We start from the raw sequence: 20,939 nt of genomic DNA, 5'->3' as shown, positions 1-20,939 counted from the left end.
GCTAGGGTTGTATAATCATATTTTAAAAATAATAAATGATTGGGGCACTGGTGTGGCTCAGTTAGTTGAGCGTATGACTCTTGATTTTGGCTCAGATCATGATCCCAGAGTGGTGGGATGTGGCCCCATAGTGGGCTCCACACTGAGCCTGAAACCTGCTTGGGATTCTCTCTCTCTTTCTCTCCCTCTGCCCCTGTCCCCCACTCCTATTCTCTCTAAAATAAAATAAAAATAAATAAACGAATAAATAAATGAAAATAATAAAAGACTAAGTAAGAAAAAAACTTTCATAAATTAAGGATTCCGAATGTTTTATAAGTCTCCACTGTCATCCACTGCCAAGGAACTGCCATCTTATATCAGCAGTCTTAATACCTTAGACATTTCAGTGAATCAGTAAAGTTACTCTTGAAAAATTCAACACAAGTATCATTGTTAAAATTTTTATAATACCTGACTTCCCAGAATTTTTTCAGAAAAGAAAAAGATGAGCTTTACAATACCTGATTTCCATGAAGGTCCAAGACATCCAAGCTTTTGAGGTTCTCCAGATTTGAGATTTTCTTGATTCTGAAAAACAGAATGAGAAGAAATATGGACGCATTTATTGTAAATCAAAACAAGCTAGAGCATAAGCCATTTTTATTGATTTTTAACATTTTTTTTGAGAGACAGACAGAGAAAGAGCATATGTGGGGGAGGGGCAGAGAGCAGGGAGGCACAGAATCCAAAGCAGGCTCCAGGCTCCCAGCTGTCAGCACAGAGCCTGACGCGGGCTTGAACTCACGAACTACAAAGTCATGAACTGAGCCAAAGTCCGTTGCTTTACTGACTGAGCCACCCAGGTGCCCTGTAAACTCATTCTTAGTTTATTCTTTCTACAGATAAGTACACAGATATAGAAACAGCTATAGATACATGTATATAAGTGTGCATCCAGTAAGAGATTATATGTAATTATATACATAAAACAAAAACGTATTTCCCATTGATTTAATTATAATGTTAAAGATGCAGTCCCACTGGGGGAAAGTCCCAAAGACAGCTTAAACGCCATTATCTTTAAGAAAAAGCAACTCTACTTCTAAGAACTTTAGGTCAATGCATTTATTCAAGGCGGTTCTCTTTACTTCAGAATATGATCTAAACTCCCTGTCTCTGTCTTCAAGGCCCTGAGTCTTGGGGCTGACTCTTCCTCCAGCCTTCTCTCCACCACGGCTCAGGCTCTCTGCTCTGGCCACAGGGGTTTCCCTGCTCTCGCTAACCCGACAAGTTCATTTCTGCCTTGGATCATTTACCTTGCTGCTCCTTCTTCCTCAGTGTCCTCCCCCCAGAACTTCGCAGGGTTCACGCCCCCTTCCTGTCTCCATTACTCGCTCCCTCTCCCCTGCTTTAATTGACTTAATTGCATTTAGCCTTGCCTAAAATTATATTTATGTTTATGTTCTTATGATCTCCTTCCTCAAACCAAAATGTGAGCTTCAAGAGGGCAGAAACTTTGACATATTCTCTACTGTATCCCCAACACTCAAAATAGAGGCTGGCACTGAGTAGGAACCCAATAAATATTTGTTCAATGAATAAATAAACATATACTAAGTGGATGAGTTTTATGTACAAGGGTATTCATAATAGGATTATTTATTGCCAAGATAAATCAGACACCACATAAGTATAGACCTGCTCAGTTAGTGAATATTTGAAATTTTTGATTTGTCATCTGTGAAAAGCTAAAACATTGCTATAAATTAAAAAACACAGCATTTTATCTCTAAAATACCCCCTCTTTATATTCCTTAATGATTAGGGCCCACCCACTGTCTCCCTCATTCCTATCTTTTCCGGCCACCTTCTCTGCCCAACTGCCTCCAACTGGACAATTCTTCTCTTTTTTACTATTTATTTGTTTTTGAGACCGAGAGCATGCATGTGCAGGGGAGTAGCAGAAAAAGAAAGAGAGAGAGAATATCAAGCAGGCTCCACACTGTCGGCACAGAGCAGGATGCGGGGCTCAAACTCACAAAACAGAAGATCATGACCTGAGCCAAAAGCAAGAGTTGGGTGCTTAACCCACTAAGCCACCCTAGCGCCCCATAGACAGTTCTAAAGAAATAAAACAAAAATCACTTCCCTTTTATTTTTTCCCTCCTACAGATCCTAATTTCTTATACTACCGTAATTCAGTAGAGGGCATGGAGCAGTGGCAAAGAATTGAAGTTGAAATGAAGTAGAAAAGAAGTTCACGCAATCCATCTTGATCATTGTCTGCCTATCACTATATATTTCTGTTGTCATTACTTACTGCCTCAAAGAGCCATTTCTACATTCCTAAATGTTTCCAGAACCTGGATCATCCCTTGAAATTTCATATATGCTGATCACTGATGTGGGGAACAAAGGCAAAAAAGAAAAAAATTAAATCTCCTTACAACTTCCAGCCCATTGACAGGTCTTGAGACAGGCAGAGTGGCCTTTCTCTAGGAACTGAGCTACCTCAATGTTAATACTTTGCTAAGGGCAAAAGGCAATCATAGCTTAACATAATCTTACACTCCAGCATCCTGTAAGTCTCCTTTAACATGTAAAAACTCCTTTGGAAACTTCCTTTATCTCTACCCCAAGATATATGTTAGCAACCATCCTCCAAGCATAGGGCCCCCGACATATATATGAAGGGTCTCCTGACTAAGGTTTTAGTAGACAGTACTAAGTGACCTTTTCCTAACAATAGCTAGTCCCCTCAAGGTCCTGGAAATCTTGCTTCCAGAATTCCTTACAGACTTATGCGACCTCTAACCACCTCCCAACTTGAAAGTATACAATCAAATGCTCCTCACAATCCCAGTGCAGCTTTTCTGCCCACACATCCTGTTCCTGTGCTTTAATAAAACCACTTTTTTGCACCCAAGACATCTGAAGAATCCCTTCTGGACCACCTGCTCCGAAACCCCAACATTTTCACGTGAATCCCCATGTAAACATAATGCAAATGTTAATGTTGTGAATTTCCATCACCATTTGGCCTCAGCCGTCTTACATCATTGCCAAATTCAGAATTACATCACCACAACCAATTCAATCCGGTTTATCATACACACACTACAATGCACCATCACAGTGGGATTGTAGATCCTCTTCTCTCCCTTATCTCACACACACACACACACACACACACACACACACACACGCCACACCCTCGTCTTATCTTTTGTTCTTCCTATCCCTATATATATTTTTTTTTTTAGTATTTTAAAAGAATTCCTCAAGCATATGCTGACACTATCAGACAGGAAAACAGGGAAAACTTTTAACAAAATTATTCTTCTGCCTGTTTTGCTCTTGAAATATTTAGGACAGTTGGGAAAAACGTCAGTGCCCTAATAATATGGACTAGGACAGAGAGATGCTTTCTTTTAAGTTTTTAAAAATGTATTTATATTGAGACAGAGAGAGGGAGCACGCATGCACACATGTGAGAAAGGGAGAGGCAGAGAGAGAGAATCCCAAGTAGGCTCCTCGCTGTCAGCGCAGAGTGGATCAAACCCACAAACTGTGAGATCATTACTGGAGCCAAAATCAAGAGTAGGATGCTTCACTGACTGGGCCGCCCAGGTGCCCCCAGAGCGGTGCTCCCTTAACAGCAATCCGACTTCTCAGCTAGTAGAGAAGTCTTTCATTCAGCTCTGTTTATACTCGCAAGCCCACATTCTCTAAAAGAGTGGTTCTCAAACTTTTGTGTCAGAATCATCTCCCGGGCTTGCTAAAATAGAGACTGCTGAGCCCCACCTAAAGATCTTCTGAGATAGAGTCCGAACATTGATATTTCTAGCATATTCTCGGGTGCTACTGATGCTGCGGGTCCAGAGGTCACATTTTGAGAAGTATTACCTTAAGATACAGACCTTCCACATCAAATCTCAACGCTCCTCTCATATGAGTTTCACAAGGATGAACTCACCTACTTAGTTTTTTAACTAAAGTAGGGGGATGCCTGGGTGACTCAGTCAGTTGAGCGTCTGACTTCAGCTCAGGTCATGATCTCACAGTTTGTGGGTTTGAGCCCCACGTTGAGTTCTGTGCAAACAGCTTAGAGGCTGGAGCCTGCTTTGGATTCATGTCTCCCTCTCTGTCTGCCCCTCTGCGCTCACATTGTCCCTCTCTCTCTCTCAAAATTAAGTAAGCAGGCAAAATTAAAAATTTATGGATAGGATATTTATCAAAGCATTATCATAGCAAAAAAAAGACACAATATGAGTATCTAACTGGAAAAATACTAATTATTACACACTATCTACATATTTATATATTACGCTGCTCTTGAAAATATATTTTCAAAAAAAATGTTTTTTCAGAGAACATTTAATGGAAGATGTATATAATAAAATATACTCAAATGAAAAACACACAGCATAAAAACCAACTCTATAAAAACTATGATCAGGTAAGTAGAGTAGGAGCGCTTGTCAGTGTAGATAAACAAAACGCAGAAATAAGGCAAAGGAATGACTGTATGTTCCTCCAATGTCCTATCGGAGCACTGGGAACAGGCGTACCTAAGGGACACCCATTTTCTACTGATTAAAGCCCCAGTTATGTACCGACTTGTAGAAAACTGATTCAAGACATGATGATGATTTTTGCCAAGTAGGAATGCAACTTATTTTTGTCTGTCAGAAAAAGTAACCCAGGGGGCAATAATTTCACTGCTCTGTAGAACATGGACCTGCTGTGTAACTTAATCATATTCCGGCATTCTTCACTTTTCATTGATGATGTATCTGTTGCTCTTATCCTCCTCTTGAGCCAGCTTTGTCTTCCTACTAGTTCCCTCATTATTGAGTTAATTAAAACATTGGCCTGTAATTACTATTTGTCTGGGAATTATATTTTTAACTTTTTGAGGATTACACACAAGGGATGGAGACTGTGTCAGCCTGAAGTTCTCTGATTTGTGTCCTGCTTCGGTATTTATCAGAAACCCTGGGCAGCTGGAAGGTCCTTCAATCTCAGAAAGCTTCGTGTGCAGTAAACCTTCCCACAGAACTCCACCAGGGCCTCACATACTGTTAAGCTGTCTAGTAAAGTCGTGCCTACATGTTGTGACTTCCAGCCTTCTTTTAGCTTTGACACACGGTGGCTTTGTGACTCACTTCAGATTTGGATTGCTCCAGTGAAGAGGGACAAAAGCAGGCAAGTCGCTGTCAGTGAAACCCAAGACCAACCAACCCTCTTGCTGTCTTGTCTTCAGAACTGCCTTTGTCAGAGATTCTTGTCCCACCCCCAGTGCCTGAAATGACCTAAAAACAGATCCAATTATAAAGAATTCAGAGGCAGATGAAGGCATCTGCTGAGCAGAAGATCATTGATCAGATTAGGTACTGATGTATAAGATTTGCACAATCCTAGCCAATCTCATTATGACGTGAAAGATTTTTTTGTTTAAAGGAAGTTCTCCTACTAAATGGACTGAAACTGGAAAAAGACAAGCGCCACCCATGACCTCAGCAGCCACAGACTACTAGGGATAGGTCACAGCCCATCTCCCGACGCTTCTTTATGATGCTGATGCGCACATAAGCACTACATTCTAGAATCTCTATGAAGGCTAGGCTTTTCTCCACCAATCCTTAAGTGGAGATCTTCAAGTAATCAATAGGAAAGGAATATGGAATCCCAGAGCCTGGCAGGAGTTTTAGAGCTATAGTCCTGGGTGATCAGACAAAAGAGCACAGAGGTCCTACCTGTTAGCCTGTGATCATGAGGGCCCCAGAATCTCACAAAGATAAACAGGAATATAGAAAGCAGAGGAGTTAGAAGGTTCCACTGTCTTGGACTAAAACATGGTGCGGCGCTTTGCAAAGTGAGAGGGAGAAAACGTTCTGGACTCTTGCCCAGCAGGGGGCAACAATACACCCAAGACAAACCCAAGGGGACAGGGTGAGCTTTTCCTTACTCCTGTATCCCTCAGCCAGGTTTGTTCCCTAAGTACTGCTTCTGGATAGATTTGTGTAGTCCAGGCTCACAGGCCCCTTGCTGTGACAAAGTCAGCTGGCCAGAGAACACATGAGAGATTTGCGCTGTTCTGATACTTTCCAAATATGCTTTCTGGGAGAATGTGGAAAGTTGTCTTTCTGACTTTCTTTTTTATTCAAGAACACCAGCCACTCTAAAACTGTTTGGTGGCTATTTTCTTTATGTGAAAAATAAAAACAGGACTGAATACAAACAAAACAAACAAAAAGATGGAGCAGAAAGAGGAGAGTGCCCTAGGTTGCTTTTACCTGATCAAGGGAAGGATCTAAAAAAGGGCGTTAGGTCCCTTAGATGTAGAGAAGCAAAGAGACCTTTGAAAAGATCGGAAGGTCAGATGGGACTGGTGTCTCCAAGGCATCAATTTTTTTTTTTAAACTTAAAATTTTGTTTCTGAAAACCCAGAGAAACTGCAAAGCAGAAGCAGGAAGAAAAGTAGACTGAAAGATTATTTAAAACATTGGAACCTAGGAGCTGCTCTTAGGATTTATGTTGAAAACTAGCAAAGAAGGAGCACGTGGGTGCCTCAGTTGGTTAAGCATCCGACTTTGGCTCAGGTCATGATCTCATGGTTCATAGGTTCGAGCCCCACATCGGGCTCTGTGCTGACATCTTAGAGCCTGGAGCCTGCTTTGGATTCTGTGTCTCCCTCTTTCTCTCTCTCTGCCTTTCCCCTGCTCTCTCTCTCAAAAATAAATACACATTAAATTTTCTTTTAATAAATAAAGGTAGCAAAGGAGGTTAAAAATGCCACTAGGAAGCACCTTACCCCGGGACTGAAGGGAGGGCCCAGAGGCAATGGTACTAAAGAATAAAAAGCTACACAAACAGATCAATAACTCCAGGGATCAGAAAAAAGTTAAGAAATCTCTGGGAGAGAAAACAGGGAGCACCTAGAAGGAAATGCCTTAAATGGAGAGAAAGATGACCTCTTACTTTACTCAGTAAACAACTCTGCTAGTGCACTCCTACTGTGTACAGTCTGTACGTACCTAACTTTGCAAAAGTCACTTTACATCTCCATTTCTTCATCTGTGAAATGAGAGCTTTGATCTCTGAGGTCATTTCAAGCCCTAATACTCCATGCTTCTGTAATTTCCCCAGATTCCCTCTGGCTGCCATAATGCTCATTTTGATGCTTGAACCAAGTATAGGCGACAAACTACATTGGTGGGAACTTCTAAGAAACCACAGAGAACAGGGGCACCTGGGTGGCTCAGTCAGTTAAGCATGTGATGTTTGGTTCCAGCTCAGGTCATGATCTCACAGTTCATGAGACTGAGCCCTGCATCGGGCTCTCCTGAGAGTGCAAACCTGCTTGGGATTCTCTCTGCCCCTCCTACATCTCTCTCTCTCTCTCTCTCTCTCTCTCTCTCTCTCTCTCTCTCTCTCCCTCTCTCTTCCCCCCCCCCCGCGCCGTCTCTCTCTGACAAAATAAGTAAACCAACTTTAAAAAAATTTTAAAAAGAGATAGAGAGAGAGAGAGAGAAACCACAAAGAATAGACAAGAACCTAGAAATCTGGGACATGATCTTGGAAAAAGCACCTTATTATTACCACTGGCCAGTGAGAATAAAGACGGAATTCAAGGTCCTCATTGGAAGATGGGGGTGGGGGGCAGAAGAAGGGAACAGAACCAAGCTTGGATATAATGCTGTATCTAAAATTCATTATTTGATAATATAAAAATCATTTTTGGAGTTTGCTAAACAGCCCTTCTTTGTAGGCACTGCAAAAGCTATCTAGTAAAACAGAATGGAGAGAAAAGTCATGGACAAATCTCAAGGACATTAGTCAGAAATTGTGTAACGGCACAACACAAGAGAGCCTTATAAAAGGAACTGGGGCGGGGCACCTGGGCGGCTCAGTCAGTTGAGCGGCAGACCGGCTCAGGTCATGATCTCGGGGTTCGTGGATTCGAGCTCTGTGCCAGATTCCAACCCTGCTTTGGATTCTGTGGCTCCCTCGCTCTCCCCCGCTCACACTCTGTCTGTCTGTCTCTTTCTCTCTCTCAAAAAAATAAACATAAGAATGTTTAAAAGAACTGGGGAAGTTAATAAAGGGTACAATATTAAACACATACTGAAAACACCCTCCAAAAAAGAATCAATCAGTAATTTGACTAGCACAAAGTATCAAATATCTATGCTCAGTCAAGCACTGAGAATTTACAAGTGAAACACATAAGCCTGAAGTGAATACTCATGCTTACGTAATATAGCCCATGGAAACATAAAGTTAAGGCCAAAGTTTGCTATTCACTCCCATATAAGATATGGCACTGGAAAGCAATGGAAATAATAAAATATGCATTGAGTAAATATTATTTGGTTTGGCTGTTAGACTGAATCTCATAAGATAAATTATGACGGAATCTTAATTCATGCAAACACTCTTTCCAAATTTTAGCCTATTAGTTTCTTAAATATTCAGTTCTGACATGCTATCTGAACACCAGAAGACTCAACATTAGCCCTAAGCAAATAAACAAATCTGCTCTCCAAAGATTACCTGTTTTTCCCCAGCAGAAGGACACGGAGTGATCTCAGAGTAGAAAGCCCACTGATTTCTTCAATTTGGTTATCATATAAATCCAAGAATATTAGCCTCTGTAGATTAGAAATATTTTGGATCCGAGTTATAAAATTGTGTTGAAAGTTCAACAAACGAAGGTGTTCTTCTCCATCAATGATAGGACACATGGTCAGCTTCTGCCTAGAAAACATTTTTTAAAGTAAATAAGGTTTTAGTGTGACAATCTGCCTCCTCTTACAAGTGTTATTAATAGTGTCTTTGTGCTCTCAATGCTGTGAGGAGAAGGTAAACACAACCACTTCTTGCCTCCAGGAACCATTATAAATCATTTCTATAAAAGACAATGTACTTTGACAAAGGCACTTATTAAAATTAAGTCTAAGCTCTCGTTTTTATTGAAAATAAAATCTCCAATATCGATTATTTCACATAAAATGGACTTAACATCAGAAAACACTCAATGTAATTGCCTTCTGTGGTGAAAGTTGAGATGACTCAAAGAGCCATGACACATAACCAGAGCCATGACCTTGATGTCAACCCACTAATAGAAAGAGCGCCCAGGCAACTAAGTCATCCGGGGAAAAAGTCTCTCACAGCATCACAGACTCTAGAGCTGAATGGCATCTTAGGAAGATCAAGAAATCCGGCCGTCTACAGTTCACTTGATGGAAAGTTTCATCCTGAAGTCCAGTCATGGAAAAGTGGTCCTCAGAAGCTTAGATTTTAAAAGTATGATTACACGTTCAACATTAACTTTAGACTTTGCAGAACATATAGATGCTGTAGGATAGGATGAAACCTTATGCCTTTAGCTGTATCTGAAACACTCAGTCTCCATTATGCGAAAAGCTATCCTGTATTACAAGTGAAGTAAATATGTGCAGGGCCCTTTAAGAATTCCACAGAGTGCAACAATATGGCCAGATAGGAGAGGTTCTACTCTGATTTTCAACAGTGTTAAAGGAAAATGGGGCTCTACTGATCAGTGTGTGAACAACTCTAATTGGGAGACTTATTAAGAACTATTTCCTTTCAGTAAAAATCAAATAAATAGATTCTCTAAAGAAAATAAGCATGAGTAAAACTGTGGAAGTGATCAGAATTGACCTCATTTAGAGAAAACAGAATGATTAGCACAAGGAAATGACTGAATGCTAACGGCCATCAAAGATATGATGTTTAGGGGGTCCCTAAGTGACTCAGTCGGTTGAGCACCAACTTGGGCTCACAGTCCGTGAGTTTGAGCCCCAAGTCCGCCTCTGCGCTAATAGCTCAAAGCCTGGAGCCTGCTTCTGATCCTGTGTCTCCCTCGCTGTCGGCCTCTCCCCTACTTGCTCGCTCTCTCAAAAATAAAAAATTGTAAACAAAAAAGGTATGTTTAAAAATACAGACCCTGGAAAAAATCAGCTTAAAAAGAAGGAAAGTAAAACATAACAGGTAATAGTTGAATTGTTTTCATGTGTGCTTAGTATTTCGAATTCATTTCATGCATTCACTTATACTACATTTGCTCCTTGTTTTAGCAGTTTTAAATTAACAAATTACAAGTATTCTAGTTTGAAATGTGTATCTTTATCCATTTAGCAAAAAACTTATATTGTCTCATGTTTCCTGCTCGTCTTCATCTGTTTCTCATAATTAAACTTCCGACTACCCCCAGCTTCTAGTTCCTCCAAGTTTCAAGTCAGTCATTACTGAGAAAGGAAAATAAACAATCTCGGGCCTCCCTCTTACATAAACTATTGAGCTTAAAATAAAAGCCAGATTCTCAGATTCTAAATCCAGTGACTAAGTCCCAGATCCAAGGCTCACCGTGCACGCCTTCACCCCCTAAGTCCCTGCCACCCAGCAAAACAAGCGAACACACACACATAAAAAGCCGGTGCTCTCCGCGGGGGTCATTCTCCCTACAAAATCCCTGAGCTGCCCCATGCCAGGAGTCTGCTGGACTGTACTTCTGCCTCTGTTTCCTGCTTGGTGCTAGAAGGCTGCCTTGCTGGTGCTCCCGGCCTGCCCTACCCCCCAGGACAGCCAGAGCCCAGCTCTCCAAGCACTGCTTCTCAGGCTCCCCTTGGCCCCTCAGTCTCCTGGCTCAGAAGCTGCAATGTGGCAGAACTGCCTTTGGAAACCATGGCCACTACCCCTGGCTCTCAAATACTGACCGCTGAGGGCCTCACTGCCAGCCCCGCTTTCTAGATTGCATGCCCTGCTCCTGATGGAATTACGCCTGAGCTTGTGGCACCTTTGCGATCCTGCCATTTCACACCCAGCCTCGGAAGCTGAGTCAACTCCCTCGGTCCTGCCTTTCCCTGGTAAGCAAGGCTCCACCTGACCAGTTGGCTTCTTCACTCCAGATGCCCATGATACAAGGACCGTCTTCACAACTGCCTGAACCACCGCAAGCTGGCACACGAGTGTGTAACCTGTTATCTCTCGGCCTCACAAACACTGGCTCCTGTCAGTATCAAGGCACCCGCTGCGATGCTATTCTTGGCTGGACTTTGAAAGACTGAGATACGTATCTCCAGAAAATCTCTCAGAACATTAACATGATATCGGAGAAGTTACAAATATTGGACAGCATGAGATCACAAAACCCAGCGATACTACGAAGCTGTCACGAGAGTCCGTGCCCTCAAGTGGTGCTCTGCCTACAGTAGGCAGCCCTCGGAGAGCTTTTCCCACCTAGACACACAAATGGTCCACGACAATTTACCGTCAGGCACTGCCGATGTAAGAAGTTTGCTTAACAATTTGCTCTTGGAAATGCAAAGGGCTTCCTAGACTTAAAGCTAGGGGTCAAATCCTCACCCTATTCACTCACTCCAAAGATTTTTAGTCTATGTTTCCCCCAGGCTCTATTCTAGGTGCTAGGGATACAGAATGGAACAAAACTCCCAGAGTTTGTAGACTTAATTTATATTCCAGTAAGGGGAGACGAACAATAAACTTGATAAGTAAAGTACTTAATGTTAGAAAGTGGTGAGTGCTAAGAGGAAGAATACAGCAGAGAAGGGGGCTGGGGAGTGTCAGGGCGGAAGGGATAGTAGATTTAGAGAGGGTGGCCGGGAAGGCTGTCCCCAGCATGATGGCATCTGAGTAAAGACCTGAAGGGGGTTAGGGAGCCTACAGAGATGTGGGGGAACTGCATTCTAGGCAGAGGGAACATCAAGTGCAAATGCCCTGAGGTGTAAGCATGCTTGGTGTATTCAAGGGGCAGCAAGGCGGCAGGAGTAAATTTGGCAGAGTGAATGAGGGAGGGATTAGGAGGAGGTTAGGCCAGTGAGGTTAACTGCATAGGGCCCAGAAGGGCCCATATGAGGACCAGATGATAAAGGTTTTCTATCCTAAAATCCATTTTTATCAGTGTCATACTCTAGAATTACTACACGACTCTTTCAGGGTACAGGTAAGCTCTGTTACATTATATAAAACCCCTCCCCACACCCCTGGAAGGATAAATAAATAAGGGGTAACAGTGTTTCTACCTACCTGGGAGAACCGAAGAGCTGGAGAATAAGAAAAGGGAGAGAGACTTTTGTACTTTTCCAGTCTTGTACCATGTTTATTATCTAGTAAAAAAAAAAATAATAATAATAAAGCAAATTGTCTCACCTTTCTAGGGTCAGCCTGTCTGAATAAAGAATTTTCTCTTCAGAAGAACGCTGGAGAACGGGAAACGACGGCATCGAGGAGCTAGCCAGGTGAATATGATCACCTATTAAAAATGAAATGCACATTACTTAAGAAAAACCTCTAACATTTCAAGACTAAAGTTATCTTACTTTTGAAGAACTCTGGCACCTACAAATATCTTTTCTGGAAAGTACAGTTTCCGTAGCTCTCCACATTTAAAATGATCACATTTGAGTTTGTTTTTTTCCCCCTCAAACCTAAACTGTACCCTGGATAGATAGTCCATATAGACCAAGTAACTCTTCCCTCACCCTGGAGATTGGCTGAAAGTACGAACAGCTCTGGTGCTATCCTTACCCCTTCGTGAGGCTGACTCCTAGTACTAAATGTTAACTCTCTTAGAATTCAGACGGTGGTCCCTCATTACCAGATACGTTTGGGCCGGCACTATGACAGCCCTGCCGGGTTCTGGACTTTGAAGGTGTCTGAATGGAAGACTCTCCAAATGCTGATAAGGAGCTCAGGGTGGTTTTCATTTCCAGCCCACATAGGTCTGTCACGTTTGTTGTGGATGAGATGCAGGATGATTTATTACGAGGCGAAGGGCTTATTACTCTTCCATCTCCTTCAAAATACCAAAAAGTTTGTCACAAAGCTACACAGTACATGACTTTGCTACTGGAAATATAGAGAAAGTAGTTTGGGGTAGCCAAACGTAAAGCTGGCATCACCACTTTTTCTTTGTATGTTCAGCTACTATTATTAGTAGACAATACTGCAGAGACCAACGGATGAGAATAAATGCAGTACAATCGGAGTTGGGGTCCACAGGGTGTGATACTCCTATGAGGTGAATGGTCTGTGGTCCTATAAACCCGACTGCCAGCAAGTAGCTTTCAATCGAATGGCCAAACACATATGAAATTAATGAACTATACACAAAAGGCAGAATAAAAATGGTATCTGTTATATATTCACACATAAATGTGACAATTATTTTTCATTTAGGAAGATGGCCACACATGGGTTGGGGGAGGTGGATACTAGGATGTATTCTAAAGACCCAGAATAACGTAGAATGGTGAAGAACAGATGCCGCACAGCTCCAGAAATGAGGTGGACTTGAGGAAGGGGCTAAAGGAGACCGTTTGAACACCAGAAGAAATCTACTGTATTTTCTCCCATGAAGAGAACATCCCTGAAAGCAGCAATTGATGTTGAAGGGAGCAATAAGCAGTAAAAAGGAAATGATGGCTACCACAGAATTCTGCAGCTTAAGCGGACTAATAAGGTGAAAAGATAAACCCAAATCTAGAAAGCTAACATACTTTTGGGGAGACCATCAGACAACATGATGGCATCTCAAAATCAAGTTCTATACAGACAGCATTAAAAAGCTGTAAAGCAATGGTATCTGCTAGCTTCTGTGGGTCTTTAAGGTATAAGCTGAAGTATCACACAGCTAGCTTCTTGCACGAAATAATCATATCCACTTTTCTAAATATCATGAAACATCATGATAGTGAATAATGATGTTCTTGGGTATACTCATTCAGAACTGACATCATGTTCACCAATGAACTGGTCTTGGGACAGGATTCAGCTCCTAACAGAATACCAAAGCAACCACGATTCGGTAAACTGATGTGGGAATCAAACTTCAGACGGTTAAAAAAAAACAAACAAAAATTAGTCTCAGGATTAACTGATTATGATGTAACTGGTCAGCTAAAGATTATAAAGGTAAAACTCCAAACAATAGACAAACCTGATTTTTCTTATTAGCATTAGAGTTAGATTTTTATAAGTATTTTGTTAAAGCTTCAAACTAATCCCTAGTTTAAGAGGCAGATTTAAACTTCAAAAGACTTGGGGTGTAGGAAACAATCAAAGAGTAATTTCAGGCATGTTGAGTGAACAAAGGAGTTTTACCCTCACACATTTTGTTTCCTATTATACACAGAAGGTATGACGAGCTTACTATCAAGATTAGTGTAACATATATATACATATGTATATATATATATATCTTAACAATAACCAGCATGAAATGAGAATGAATAGGAGAAAGGCCTTAAATCCCACAAGCAAGATGCTCTAAATGAATGGAAACCAGAGTGGTCATGATTGAAACATACACATATTTACATGGTATATAAACACCCACATATATGCACATATATTTGTAGATCAAACACTCATAGATCTATGAGACGTTTCACCCTACATATAAACCACATTACTATGTGGCAAAGTTTTAATTGAAACATTTCCTGTTATTATTTCATAGATCACTATTTAATTTATAGGATATGAAGCCCTTGTTTTCCCAATTAAATTCATAAACTCTCTGGGACATAGACCTCATTTTACAATCTAATTCTTGGCCACATCTGAATTCAGTAAGCAATCTGTAAATTAATTGATTTTCCAATTTACTAAGAGTTCATTGAAAATCTGTTTTGTATGTATATTTCTGTTAAAAAAATCAAAATCTTATATTTTGGCATAAAAGTTCTGAACATTCTTTCAATAAAGGCCTGGATTTGGTAAGAATCTTTACTGCACTGCACCCTAGATACACAAATGAATGGATGGGTAAATGGATAGGTAGGTGAATGGATGGAAAAAATGCATGGATGAGTGATACAGTACATGGCCATATATGTGTGTCCACTCGGCCTTATCTTTGAGATTCTGATTCTAGATTTTCCACCGATTTATCATGATCTTAAGAGAGAAGCACTGCCTTTTCCTCTCTATATACACATTTTAGAAGTCTTCCGTAAGGGATCTAATACATGAAACTCTGGCTCACTGAGATCTTATTGTATCCCTCAAATATACAGCTCTTACAAAATCTCAAGGATACAAGTATCAGCTCTTAATAGTATTCTTAAAAGCCCAAAAGAAATCACATGCCAAGTTTTAGACTTACCGGCTCAAATAAAACATTGAGCTTCTTTCTTTAGACTAGAGTGCCCCGGATTAATTTATGCTGTCAGGCTACCATACACATTTAATTAATTTTGAGAAAGTAGAGAAAAATAAGAAATGGAGTGAAATGAATGATAATGATGGGGCATCAGGATACAGTTTATTAGATAAAGATTCCCAAACTTTCCTGATAAAGTGCTACTAAGAATTTCTCCAAAGTTCCATGCCTTTGCAGGTAGAATGGTGAGAACAAAAATCAAGAAAACAGCTGCATGCCATGTGGCCTTCTTTGCATGAAACTGCCTCGAACTATGGAGGAGGCACATTTAGAAACAACCGGGTACAAATGAGTAGCCTGTTCCAGAGAATGATCTTGAATAAAATCCTTCAATGAAAAACAATGTTTATTTTCCCCTAGAGAATTTTGTATTTTATGAGTCATTACTCATGTATAAAACTTTATACATTTGTTACGTTCACAAAATTCAGTGTTCCACACTATTTTCTCATTACCAAGTATCTAGTAATATCTTACCATCTAAATAAATTTACCTGACCAGTTCTGTAGAAATCTGTATATAAACTTTCTCTTCTAACTCAAGAATAGCTTGGGGAAAGTATGTATTGACTCATCATATAGAAAATAAATTTAAGATATTATTAGCAAAAACATGAAGAAAATTGACAATGCAAATATAAATCCTACTGGAGAATTTTCAGGCTCACATCTGTAATTCTGTGCCTAACACACTATCTAGCACATAGTACACACTCGATAAATATGTACTGAACTGAACCAAAGAGGGCAAGACAGATGTTTCCTGCAGTGTGGAACTGCAATTAGGCTGATGCCGTGTCTAGCATTGCCAAGACAAGACTGTAGGACACAGGAAAGAGGAAAGTCATGTCCGATTAGACAGGCCCAAGAAGGTCCTAAAGTAACAAAACATAAAATGAAAACTAATTAGATATTCAAAATGGCCCCATGTTCATGTAGTACTGAGATGAACAATGATACACCTACACCGATCCACACTCTCGTAGAAACTCCTAGAAGGCAGGGGTGGTACCGCGCACAAGGAATCGGTAGTGCTTCACACCAGCCCATTACAGATGGCTCGCAGTTCTCAGCAACCAACCAACAACTCAAATGTGCTCAAGGAAATTTCTCCTTGAATTGAAAAATGCATTTCAGAAACATGACCAGATCATATAAGGCAGTGTTTTTCAAAGCATGGTCTACAAACCATTGCCATCAGAATCATCCAAGACATTAAAATGCACATTTCCAAGTCCCACCCAAGATACACAAAATCAGAATGGGGAAGAGGAAAAAAAGGCCTTTCTAACAAAATCGTGGGTGATGCACACTAAGGCCTTTGATTTAAAATATCTATAATTATATGCACTAGTAAGGGAAAGAAAGATTTTCTTCTCTACTCCTGACTTGTCACTCTTTCCACTATTTCCTTATTTCCTAAACGTCTGTGTTCCCATACTCTTGCCCTCATTAATTAGCCACTTTCCTTAGTTCTAATACAGTATTTGGAAGATTCTTTCCCATTGTGTGGTGCATAGCCCACACCCAAACTACAATATAATTGCTTTTTCTGTAGTGGAAATAATCTACTTTGCTGTGTATATGAAACCAGTTCTGATCTAAATAAATACTGAATCAATTTGATTAATGAACCATGGGTTAATGAACCCTTTCACTTTTAATTCAAGTCCATTTGGATTTAGATAGCTGGAATTATTATACGATGTTACCCAAGGAAGTAAAACCACATCTGACCTCTACGTGCGGACAATACCTTGCCTACTTGAGTAGTTTCTTTCAAGGTCATGTTGCAAGAGTCGACCAGGGAATGACGGCGTTTCTTTATTTAGCTTGAATTCAACCTAAAACAAATATTTTGGGAAGAATTTCACAGTAAGGATTGAAGATCATTATAAAATTACATACAATACTGATACATGCTACAGGAGAGATGAACCCTGAAAACATGTCAAGTGAAGGATGCCAGACACAAAATGGCACATCATGTATGATTCCATCTATAAAGTACTACTAATAAGAAAATCTACAGAGACAGAAACAGATTTGTGGCTTTCAAAGGGGGTGGGAAGAGGGAATGGGGAGGGATTCCTTACTGGGTACAGGGACTCCCTTTTGGGTGACAAGAAGTTCTGGACCTATATAATGATGATGGATGCACAACCTTGTGAATGTATTTAATACCACTAACTGGCACAACTTTAAATGGCTAAAATGGGGGGCACCTGGGTGACTCAGTCAGTTGGGCATCCAACTTCGGTTCGGGTCATGATCTCACAGTTCATGGGCTCGAGCCCCATGTCGGGCTCTGTGCTAACAACTCGAAGCCTGAAGCCTGCTTTGGATTCCACATCTCTCTCTTTCTCTCTGCCCCTCTCCCCACACATGTACAGTCTCTCTGTCTCTCTCAAAAATAAATGTTAAAAAATAAAAAATAAAATATAAAAATAAATAGCTAAAATGGTAAATTTTGTTATGTGGTTTTTTATACACACACACACAATCAGAGTCAGTTTCATGAGGTCAGATAAAACCGTGTTACTAGCCACCTGCAATGCCTCCATGCCCTCACTAAAAATACAATGATTAAAAGAATCATTTTCTAGAAAACAAAAGCAAGAAACATAAAACAGAAACTAAATTCTGTTGAAAAAAATCACTATGTTTTTATCACCAGAATTTCTTTAAATCCAATTATAAGATAAAATTGTATATCTAAACCTTCTAAGAAGGTTTTCTCTAAATTGATTTTAAATTATTTGATGGAACTGAGAAAAACAAAATCAAAACAACCTCTTGTGATTAGTCACATAAAAAGCCCTAATTACACATCTTAAAAACCAGATGCTTTTGATTCATATACACTATAAATATTGTACTCTAACTTTATGAATTATATGAGCTAAAGGTATTTTCTTAGAACATATGTCTACCCTAGAAAAGGGTTTGAAGAGAATTTGAATGAGGCACACACTTCCTGGAAGTACATCAACTAGCAAAACTTTGAAGGGAATCCATGATTTCCAATTATAATAGCGAATATTTTTGATTAATCTAGCTAATTCCTATTTATACAAGATGACCAAATGATATTTTCCCAGTGTTTATTTTCATATGCATAATATCATCAACTATTACTGCCTTGACTAATGGTGTCTGTACTCCAATTGACCCTCCCTACCCTCCTCATGCTGTTATTTGTAAGCTGCCCTTCACCTTAGAGTTCCCCCAGTGACGTCTACTGAACAATTTTTTAGGAAAAATCTGAATTCTGATGGTTGGAGGTATCCAACTTTTTTTTAACGTTTATTTATTTTGAGAGAGAGAGAGAGACAGAGTGTGAACAGGAGCGGGGCAGAGAGAGAGGGAGACACAGAATCCGAAGCAGGCTCCAGGCTCTGAGCTGTCAGCACAGAGCCTGATGCGGGGCTTGAACCCATTAGCAAGATCATGACCTGGGCCGAAGTTGGATGCTCAACCAACTGAACCACCCAGGTACCCCTGGAGGTATCCAACTTGGTCAAACGGGGAAAAATTATCTTGAGACAGTGTGGGAGGTAGGTGAATAGGTTTGAATGCTGAGGTGAGACAGGAGAGAAAGAAAATCAGGTATATTAAATCTAAAGCTAGGTGTAATGGAAATGCCAGAGATACTGTGCACAAATTAGGGGAAAAAAGAATCTTATGTTCATATCTTAACTTCTAAATAGCATTAAGCCTAATATATTTCCATTGCTAATGTATTATTTTCTCCCCTGAATTTAAATGGAATGTGGAGATACAGCCCCTCCAAATTATCACATTTTATCCATTATAAGATGCCATCAATAGTAAAACATATCATCATTTTACCCACTACTAAGAAAGAAAAAATTTTCCCAATTAAACTATGATGTGCCATGAATTTTAAGAAGAATCCTGATTTACGAAATGCTTAAATGTAAAAGAAAAAAAAAAAAACTCAGGGCACCTGGGTGGCTCATTGGTTAAGCGATGGACTCTGGATTTCTACTCAGGTCATGATCTCTCAGTCATGAGATCGAACCCTGCTTAGGGGTCTGTGCTGAGTGTAGAGCCTGCTTGGGATTCTCTGTCTCTCTCTCTCTCTCTCTCTCTCTCTCTGTCTCTCTCTCTCTCTCTCTCTCTTTCTCTCCCCCAACCCCCACCTCTCCTCATTCAGGCTCTTTGTCTTTCTCTCTCAAAATAAATAAATAAACATTTAAAAGAAAACAAAGGAAAACTCACATCTTATAATTGGTGAAATAAGAATCAGTTTTTAAAAGAGGCTTTTTGACTTTATGTGGGCAGAAAAGAAAAATCAGTTTTAACTCTGCTTTTTAAATCATGCTGCTATTTGTGTAGATTATAAAGTAAATTATCTTCAATTTAAATACACATCTGCTTAAATCTTACTTTGCTTTTTTCAGGAAGCGATGATGTTTGAATAACCAGATGAAGCCCACAGTTCACCTGCAATGTAAAAATTAAAGCATAAAATCTGCTCTTAACTTAAATATCCCCCACACACATATTCCTCCCCAAACCAGTACAGATAAAGATAAAACAAAAACTTGGAATAAAATAGAATGCTCGCTTTTTGTCTGTGGCAAATGATCCTGTTCTGAGGATTTGCTGAAAACAATAAAATCAGGACAATGAATTAAAAGGTTTCACTGTGATTTATTTTCCAAAATGTCTGCAGCGATTTAACCCTCTGCCTAAGCACTTCAGGTTTTTGACACTTGCTATTTTAGGTCTAAGTAAATATCTCAATGGGGCAGGTAAAGGAGGTGGGAGTGCCTATTAATAATAATTATTTTTCTTCATTTTTTTTTAAAGGGCTGGGGGTTGACTGGTTCTAAAATGAATCCCAGCCTTTCGCAGCAGACCAGCTCCACCTTCTGGGAAACCAAGAACCTGGACAAGACGTTGAATACCCATCATTCAACAGCAAATACCCTCCAAGAGCCTTGGTCCAGTCCAGGAATCTCAAGCCTCGGTCAGACAATAGCTTGAGTAGACTCAGCAGTCCTGGTCCCAATAACACAGCCCATCACCTAGGACAAAGACGCCAGTCAGAAAAACGATACGAATGCGAAGAAGGGGAAAGTAGGAGACCCAACTTACGTTGTTCGCAGCCCGGCCAGAAACAGAGCGGTATTTCCCAGGAATCATGGCAGGAGACAGTCCAGGATCAGTTAGATCGGTCTGAGAAGCGACGCTACAGCGGAGACTCCGAGACCAAAAGGGGTCATCTCCCAGGCAACCCGCTCAAGGGTTACCATGGAGACGACCATTTCCGGTCTGGTCCTCTCCTAGATCAACCGGCCACCCCAGTCGGTAGAACCTCTGGTGATGTCCGTGGGGTCCACTGCGTCCCCACTTCCTCGTTCTACTTTCCAGGCGTCGTACACGCGGAGCGGGAGTGTGGGCAGGAGGGGGCGGGGAAGAGGCCGGCCACTTCGGTAGCCGTGGCAACCACCACTTCCGGTCCGTCCCTCTTTCCGGCCCAGCTCATCTCGGCCCGCGCGAAATTTGGATCCCTCTGCCCGCGGCCACCTGCTCTCGGGGAAGGCCTGGCGCGAGCGGGCAGAGGCCGATACCCAGGCCCCGCGTCCCCTTCTGTGGGGCCACAGCTCGGCACTTCCGGTGGTCCTCGCCGCGCCGGCCGGCGAAGGGGGCCCGCGTCGCCCTGGGCAGGAAAGCGCGGCGTGCGCAGGCCGCGGCCGCCACCGCCACC

The 20,939-nt window shown here is 41.0% G+C and overlaps 2 protein-coding genes and 1 long non-coding RNA gene across 4 annotated transcripts in view; 2 read left to right on the top strand and 1 right to left on the bottom strand.

Moving 5' to 3' along the window:
- The window catches only part of LRRC49 (leucine rich repeat containing 49), a 153,670-nt gene extending 133,069 nt beyond the window's left edge, over positions 1-20,601 (bottom strand). The window contains exons 1-7 of one of the 2 annotated variants that reach the window (XM_029952517.1): positions 20,327-20,601; positions 19,613-19,669; positions 16,956-17,043; positions 12,632-12,829; positions 12,184-12,286; positions 8,542-8,745; positions 504-570 (exon numbers count right to left, since the gene is read on the bottom strand). In XM_029952517.1, coding sequence (XP_029808377.1) covers positions 504-570; positions 8,542-8,745; positions 12,184-12,286; positions 12,632-12,829; positions 16,956-17,043; positions 19,613-19,669; positions 20,327-20,374 — 765 coding nt within the window. In that variant the 5' untranslated portion in view covers positions 20,375-20,601. The remainder of the gene's footprint in view (positions 1-503; positions 571-8,541; positions 8,746-12,183; positions 12,287-12,631; positions 12,830-16,955; positions 17,044-19,612; positions 19,670-20,326) is intronic. The other variant, XM_029952518.1, reaches the window with a different exon arrangement.
- On the top strand, positions 5,867-19,715 carry LOC115302584. Its single transcript, XR_003913541.1, has 3 exons — positions 5,867-5,937; positions 12,192-12,272; positions 19,627-19,715. It is a non-coding gene; the product is annotated as an uncharacterized LOC115302584 (long non-coding RNA).
- THAP10 (THAP domain containing 10) overlaps positions 20,483-20,939 on the top strand; it is a 9,206-nt gene continuing 8,749 nt past the window's right edge. The window contains exons 1-2 of the mRNA XM_029952265.1: positions 20,483-20,501; positions 20,603-20,918. Of these exons, the coding sequence (XP_029808125.1) occupies positions 20,483-20,501; positions 20,603-20,918 (335 nt within the window). The remainder of the gene's footprint in view (positions 20,502-20,602; positions 20,919-20,939) is intronic.

The sequence above is a fragment of the Suricata suricatta genome, chromosome 9, assembly GCF_006229205.1.
Source record: "Suricata suricatta isolate VVHF042 chromosome 9, meerkat_22Aug2017_6uvM2_HiC, whole genome shotgun sequence".
In the NCBI taxonomy this organism is placed as follows: domain Eukaryota; kingdom Metazoa; phylum Chordata; class Mammalia; order Carnivora; family Herpestidae; genus Suricata; species Suricata suricatta.
This window is presented reverse-complemented; position numbering and strand designations above follow the sequence as displayed.